Source organism: Sinocyclocheilus rhinocerous, unplaced genomic scaffold (assembly GCF_001515625.1).
Source record: "Sinocyclocheilus rhinocerous isolate Xijiao unplaced genomic scaffold, SAMN03320098_v1.1 scaffold3739, whole genome shotgun sequence".
Taxonomy (NCBI): domain Eukaryota; kingdom Metazoa; phylum Chordata; class Actinopteri; order Cypriniformes; family Cyprinidae; genus Sinocyclocheilus; species Sinocyclocheilus rhinocerous.
The window spans coordinates 24606-32667 of NW_015656041.1; the positions used below are offsets into that span (position 1 = coordinate 24606).

The 8062-nt window shown below is 45.3% G+C and overlaps 1 protein-coding gene across 2 annotated transcripts in view; it reads left to right on the forward strand.

The window, feature by feature from the left end:
• Positions 1-8062, forward strand: part of bpnt2 (3'(2'), 5'-bisphosphate nucleotidase 2) — a 31694-nt gene that overhangs the window by 20018 nt on the left and 3614 nt on the right. The window contains exons 2-4 of one of the 2 annotated variants that reach the window (XM_016526708.1): positions 1570-1729; positions 1908-2003; positions 2441-2602. In XM_016526708.1, coding sequence (XP_016382194.1) covers positions 1570-1729; positions 1908-2003; positions 2441-2602 — 418 coding nt within the window. The remainder of the gene's footprint in view (positions 1-1569; positions 1730-1907; positions 2004-2440; positions 2603-8062) is intronic. The other variant, XM_016526710.1, reaches the window with a different exon arrangement.

Genomic DNA, 8062 nt, shown 5'->3' on the forward strand with positions numbered 1-8062 from the left:
CAGGAGCCCTTCCTGGGCTTAACGGGGAAATCGGAGCCCTCCCTGGGCTTAACGGAGAAACAGGAGCCCTCCGTGGACTATACTCGGGAACCGGAGCCCTTCCTGGGCAGAAGGCTCTGGTGGAGCTTCGTAGGACCACGGGGGATTTGGGGTTAGGCAGGCGGTAAGAGCCGTTGGAGTGGTATGTGGAGGTTCTCGGCGTGGGATGAGCTGGGGAGACGCGGCGCATTCCTGCGGGAGTTGTATGACGAGGCTTGGGAATATTCATTACTTCCTCCACATATCAGAGCTATTTAGGAATAGTACGAGATTAATCTCGATCAAAGGAAAATCACCCGTAGGGAGATCGCAGCGGATTGTTTCGTCATCCAACCCCAGCAGGAAGCACGCACCTAGAGCGGCGTCGTGCCAACTCACCCGGTTGGTGAGCTCGAGGAAACCCTCCACATATCGCTCCAACCTCTGACCGCCTTGCCGCAACCCCCACAGCGCGTCCTCTGCTGCAGTCATCGTTTGGTCCATTCTTCTGTTACGGGTTGGTGAGGGACACACACACACACGAGGACGAAGAAAATAAACAAAAGGTATTTTAATAAACAAATCCAGGAGACAGGCAAGTACACCAAGGTGAACGAAATGACAATTAGGGGCCAAAGTAAAACTAGCTCACAAGGGAACAGATACACTGAAAACACAATGAAAACAAAACAGAACAAAACTAAACATAACCCTAACACCGGCTCAAATTTTATGATTTTTATTTTATTAATATTTTTTTCTGGTAAAGGAAATACATGAATGAAGATAAAAGCCAAAATATTAAATGCCATGGATGAATATTTAGTGAGGGGGGTCAAAATGACAATTTTCACCTGAGATTTGGAGCCAAATTACAGAAGGGTAAAAATGACTATAAATATGGCAGCATAATCATATTATTTCTACATAGAGTTTGGTTGGTCTGATTGTAAAATCTGTTGTCTTTAGCCATCTTTGTTGCATTATATGACAATGGTGACCATTCAAAAAATGGGAAAAAGCATATGCTGCCATATTTCTTAAGTAGTTTTTACCTTCCTGTAATTTGGCTGTGATTCTCAGGTGAAAATTGTCATTTTGATCCCCCTCTACAGTACAAAACTGTGGATTGCTCAGTAAATATACATCCATGACATTTAATATTTTGGCTTTCATCACTATACATCTTTTTCTTTTTTCAGAAAAAAATATTGACAAAATCAAAATTTTGAGACGGGGAAGTTTCTGAAATTTGGTTGATTTGACACTGAATTACCCTGTTGTATGTTTTGTTAAGGGTAAAAGATCCCACAGAATATTGTAGTTACAATAAGAGTGATCATTTGTGATGATGCTGTTCAGTCAGAGTCTCATTCTTCATAGGTGTGTTCAAGGAAATTCAAGGAGTCTTTATTCTGTGATGTCAGGGGTAATCCGGTTTTGGTTTTCCATCTATTACTTTTTCGGTTTTTAACCACTAAATTCACAGGAAGTAACAGGAACCACTGCGTAAATGTTCTCAAAGTGTGGTTTCCTTTGCTCTGTTTGCAGGTGAACTCAGAAGAACATGCTAATGCCGAGGGTGAGGCCACTGTGTGGACACGCATCATCCCTGAAGAAATTCTGGCAAAGATCTCAGGAGGGAAGGAGGTTCCAGCAGAAAGGATCACAGTGTGGATTGATCCACTGGATGCCACTCAGGAATACACAGGTCTGGTGCAACTCTTTATTCCTAATGTAAATCAGTTGCCTTTAAACTGCAGCCTTTTCAGGAAAGAAGCAGGAAGAAATATAATATATCACATCATTTATGTAGGTTATCTATGTTTGAGTTTCTTCAGTGCACATGTGCTGTACCAGGATGTAAATCCTGTTTGTGCTTTCAACAGAAAATCTCCAGAAGTATGTCACCACTATGGTGTGTGTGGCTGTGGACGGGGATCCTGTTATAGGTGTGATTCACAAACCCTTCACTGGGCACACAGGTGTGTTAATTTGAGGTTTACAGACATATTCAAAACCAGATCAAGCAGGTGGCTTTGGATCCTGGATCCAGGAGGCATTATGGGGAGTGCTATGACGTTCAGAGAAATAAATGATTTGTGGTTTACACGGTTCATTTTTTGCACGTTTTTGTAAATTATTGGTAACAACAAATATGTGATTTTTTGACAAGAACTACACAGTGTTTAATGATTAACATTAACAATGGGTAATGATTAAGTGCATTAACAATATATTAATGTGAGACTTTAAAATAGCCTATTACTATTATGATTTCTAGTGTCTTTAATGACAATTATAATGGTTCACTATTATCTATGAGGGCAGTAATGGTCATTATACCTACACTGTTCTGTTCTGACCTTGTTTTTTTAATGAATTCACACTGTGGTGCTCAAACAAACGTTCTCATCCTCAGTATGGGGTTTTGTTGGAGAGGGATCCAATGTGGTACCTCGTGCTTCCTACAACACAAACTTTCCTAAGGTGATCATTTCACGCTCACACTCAGGCAAGGTGAAGAGCTTCGTTCAGGTGGCCTTTGGCAACAATACAGAAATTATACCAGCAGGGGGTGCAGGTACTGCATTCTGTAAATCATCTCCTTTTGAAAAAAATGTTTCAAACAAAAATGTACATTACCATTCAAATGTTTGGGGTCAGCAAGATTTTAATTTAACTAAAGTAACAGTAAAGGCATTTTAATGTTACAAAAAAAAAAGTAAAAATAAATAAATCATATAAATGCTGTTCTTTTTGGGTGTTTTCACACTTGGTCCTTTTCAGGGGTCTTGAGCACGGTTCGTGTGATTTTTGGCCCATATGTGAACACTCCAAATGATCTCGGACCCCTCAGAAGTGAACCGAACCGAGACCATCTAGGGAGGTGGTCTGAGTACGGTTCGCTTTCGGCTAAAGGTACGGTTAGCTAAAAACGTGCATTGTGAACACAAATAGGCCCCGGATCACTTGATTTTTCCATTTGCGAATTCCAATGTAGTTTGGCCATCATATGTTTCCGTACAAATCAGCTGTTCATAGTGGCTGCTTCTTCTGGCAGATCTCTATAAATTGTTCGCTCACAACGTACACTCGTTTATTTTAATTTCAACCGTTTCCAAACTGTGTAAGAGAGATACTACTGTGCGCCTTGCCAGTTTAAACTTTTTGATATAGGCTACGAGCGCGCACATCCCAGCGGGGGCTAAACTACACTCTTTAGCGTTTATGGTTTCAACTGTCAAAAACACCCATGGTTCACAAACACAGTTGGTTTTGTCTCAATCGAATGTAAACATCTGGGAAAGAAATCGCATGTGTAACTGATCTGTGCAGTATGTAGTTCTAGTACAGCAGCCTAATATGAGAATCAGTAGAATCTATTATTCATATGATTAATAATATGCATTTTAATTTTTTTAATTTGATTAGTACATTTCTTACTTAAATGCTGCATTTAAGGATACCTGTACTGTACCTGAAAAATCTAAAGCAGTTTATTATATTATATTTTATTTTATTTTATTTGTCCAATTTTTATTTTTTTTTCTATCTCAATGTCAGCATGCCTTTTCCGCTGGTCCTTTTTGGTATCAAATTTAAAGCCATAAAAAGTACAATGGGGACAGAAAGACAATTGTCATATAGCATAATGTGATGATTCAAATGAAAAAGGCTATGATTTAATTGGATAAATATGAGCGCTACACGTTTCAAAGTTTATCTTTATGCAGTTCTGAAAGCGCCACCTGCTGGCAGAGAATGATTTGCATTTTTTTAACAGCCCTTATGCTGGTTTAAAATAATTGATTAAATTAAACCAGCCATTAAACCATTATTATAATAATTGATACATTTGATTTTTGACTCTTTTCTTAAAAATGGTTTGAAATTTGAAAGGCTGAAATTTGACATTTTATTTCATTTTTTAAAAATATTTTTTCTATCTGAACTGTAAATCATGCTTTTTCCAGTCATTTTAAAACATTGCCCCACCCCTCTCATATGGCATTAATTTTATCGGTGCAGGTCTTAAAAACAGTCTTAAAAGGTCTTAAATTTGAGCTTAAAAATCCTGCAGAAATCCTGTGCTATAAAATAAACATGATTACATAGACAAGGAAAACAATTCAAAATAAATATTGCAAAGGTGTACAAAACTTACTGTATATTTTTGTGCAAAAGATAAAAATATTTGGAGGGCATGATGTCAGCCATCAAACACTGAACTGGACTAGATCCAAAAAGCAACAGTCTAAACACAAAGAGGTCTGAGACACCATTACTGCTTAAGTGGACCAAAAAAGGATCTGAGTCCTCTTTCAGGAACTGCGACAGTGTGAACACAAAGAAAACTGGGTCCTTTTTCACTTGGTCCACCTCTTGGTCCACTTAAAGGGGTCTGGGTTCGGTTCTTTTAAAGAGGACTCAAGTGTGAAAACACCCCTACACTTTATATTTATCAAAAAGTCCTGACAAAAATTTTAAGCAACACAACTGTTTTTAACATTGGAAATAATAATAAATGTTCCCTTTCAGGAACTCGAGCTGCATCGAAACGCTATGGGAACGTCTTCAGCGTGACTATGCTCTGAATCACATGTGTAATCAGTCCAATGGATGGGCGAGATGTCACGGGCGTGGTGACATTGTGACCAGGATGCTTAAAAGCACGTGCGGTGGATACAGCGGCAGCTTTCTGTCATTCAGCAAGCACTCTGTGTGTGTCAGTCGCTATTTGTTGTGAGTCTTATTTAGTGTTGTTTGTCCACTTTATAAGCTTCATTATGTCAAAGCTTCAGCCAAAAAGAAACATTTGGGCGAGAGCAGGCAGCGTTTCAGGCTGTGTATTCCTCCCTGCCCGCGCTCTCGAGGGAGCTGACTTCCCGCATTGCGAGCGTTTGTCACTGCGTTTGCGTCGCTCTCGGAAGGCTCTCTTTGAGAGCCTCGTGGTGCCGGCCCCGCTTTCGCCAAGGCGGTGCGGCGGCTGTGCTCGTGGGGATCGCTGATGGTTCTGGTGGAGGGAATGGAGATGGCCGTGTCCCTTTCTTCTTCCTTGCCCACCAGATCCAGTGCCAGTTGCATAAGCATATTATGTCTAATATTATAATGAGCAGCATTTACTGGGGAGCGGAGCTCGTGCAGTCAGCTCTCGAGGGGGCTGATTGTGCTTTTCCCGCTGCAAGCGCTCGGAGGAGTGTGTCCGTGCCTGTGATCTTGCATTTCCGGTCCTGCTGCTGCTGAGGCAAGACGGCGATTGAGATCGCGGGGATAGCACATGATCTGGCGGATGGGTTGGAGGACGGGCTCGTCCTTTCTCCACCCGCATTCCCTAGATCTAGCGCTCTCTCTCAGGGTTCGGAAGCCGATGCAGTTTCTTTCCCCTTTGAGTGAGAGCTCGCTGCTGCAGCTATCTTTCTCCGAGGAGATTGATATTGTTTGTTTAACAGAGTGGCTCGCGCGTTGTCGAGGCAACGCATGCATTACGTCATTCTCGTTTTTTTATTAATCTTTTCACACCAGACCATGTTTGCTTGTCTGGTTGTTTGGCTGCATTTAATTCTGAGGAATTAAATTAAGTATTTCATCTGATTATGAGAAGTTAGATACAGGAGCTCTTGGGATAAAATTCTTGAGTAAAAGCACGTGTTTACCTCTCTTCCACCGAGGAGGTTGAGGTAGTCAGCAGGGGCTGCTGGGCAGGAGCAGCCCCAACCAATCGTGTTCCAGCTCCTCATTCAGGAAGCGTCACTTCTCGTACTCCCCAGAATTTAGAGTCAGTGTGGCGCTCCCGGGCCGAAGGCTTCTAGCAGAAGGCGGATCTGCGGACCGTCATTCTCGCTGGATAGTCTTCGGCTAAAACATCCTGACGCCTAGGACCCAGGACTTCTGAGGGCCGGCCCCCTCGGAGGAAGAGCAGTGAACACCTAATTACACGGTGCCCGTCTCTCCTCAGTGCCCTCGGGAGACCGATCTGCCAACCCTGCCACCTACGGTGCTTCAGGGCGCAGCGGTATTCGGTGAGCGCCTCTCTCAGTCACCGCCCGGAAGCGTAGCAGTACTGAAAGGCTGAGAAGCTAGTTCGGCCATTCCCTGATGGTTCACTGCTTCAGGGCACTGACCTAGCCGCTCTAAGTGTACCAGAGGCCAGTCTCGAAAGACTGGTTCCCTTAGTAGGTCACCTAGCAGTGTGGGAGCCCCTGCCAAGCGTGTCTCATTGGGTCCCGCCCTGAGCAGGCTCTGGTTCTATCAGTCTAGTCTTCCTAGGAGGTGACACAGATCTGAGGACCGTCGTTTTCAATAAGAGACATCAGCCAAAGAGAGTCCTGATGCCATGGCTCAGGACTTCGGAGGGCAGGCCCCTCTGGGGAAGAGTGGTGTACACCTCATTATACGGTGCCACCTACGGTGCTTCAGGGCGCAGTGGTCTCCGACGAGCACTTCTCTCAGTCACCTCCCGGAAACGTAGCGGTACTAAGAGGCTCGCTACCTCTTCGGAGGTCTCTAGAGCAGCTAGTTCGGCCATCCCCTGCTGGTTCGCCACTTCAGGGCACCAACCTAGCTGCTCTGACTACACCAGAGGTCAGTCTCGAGAGACTGATTCCCTTAGTAGACCTTTTGGCAGCGTGGAAACTTATTTCTCAATGGGTCCTGCACACTGTAGATAGAGGTTACCGAATCCAGTTCAGTTCTCCTCCGCCTCGTTTCAGTGGGGTCATTTCCACTCTGGTGGACCCCGAGCAGGCTCTGGTAGTGGAACAAGAAGTAAACACTCTCTTGAGGAAAGAGGCCATCGAGGTGGTCCCTTCTCTCGACAGAGAGTCCTGGTTCTACAGCAGGTACTTCATCGTTCCAAAGAAGGATGGAGGGTTGCGCTGCGAGAGGTCTCCTCTCACTTTAGAGAGTTGTCATGTTGAGGCCTCCGCTCCAAGAGCTCGACAATTTTCTGCGAGTGTCGTAAGGTCTCCTCTCGCTACAGAGAGTTATCGAGGCCTCCGCTCGCCAGAGCTCCGCTAGGACAGCATCTGTGAGTTGTAGGCTTTATGTGAGCCACCTTACAACATGTCCTTAGCGTGGGGTGTAGTAGGCCACCTCTCACTTTAAAGAGTCGTCATGCTGAGGCCTCCACTCCTTGAGCTCGGCCCATCTCCATCCTTCCCCATCACAGGAAGTTCCTGAGGTTTGCTTTCAGGGGCAAAAGCTTACCAATACCGGGTTCTTCCGTTCGGCCTTGCACTCTCACCCCGCACTTTCACAAAGTATGTGGATGCCGCTCTGACTCCTCTGTGACTCCAGGGCATCCACATACCCAACCACATCAACGATTGGTTGATATTAGCAGATGGTGGTTCGGCATCGAGATGTCGTTTTCGCTAACATGAAAAAGCTGGGGTTAAGACTTACCGCCAAGAAAAGTGTGCTTTCTCCAGCACAGAGAACCACTTATATGGGCGTGGTGTGGGATTCGGCCACGATGCAGGCATGTCTGTCTCCTGCTCGGATCGAGTCGATCCTCTCCGCAGTGGCGAGAGTGAGAGAAGGCTGGTCACTCACTGTCAAGCAGTTACAGAAACTGCTGGGTCTGATGGCAGCTGCGTCCAACGGGATACCTTTTGGCCTGCTGTACATGAGACCCCTACAGTGGTGGCTCAAGACCAAAGGGTTCTCCCCGAGGGGAAACCCGCTCTGCATGCTCAAGGTCACGCGGTGCTGCCTTCGTGCCTTAGACAGGTGGAGGAAACCTTGGTTCTTGTCTCAGGGCCTGGTGCTGGGAGCTCCTTGTCGACGCGTAATGCTAGCGAAGGACACGTCCCTCACCGATTGGGGAGCGGTCATGTGTGGCCGCTTGACCCGCGGTCTGTGGAGCGGTTGCCATCTCACGTGGCACATCAACTGCCTGGAGATGCTGGCTGTGTTTCTAGCACTGAAACACTTCCTCCCGGACCTAAGAGATCGCCATGTGTTGATGCGCACCGACAACACAGCGGTGGTCTCCTATATCAACCACCAGGGAGGTCTGCGTTCACGCCCCCTTTACAGG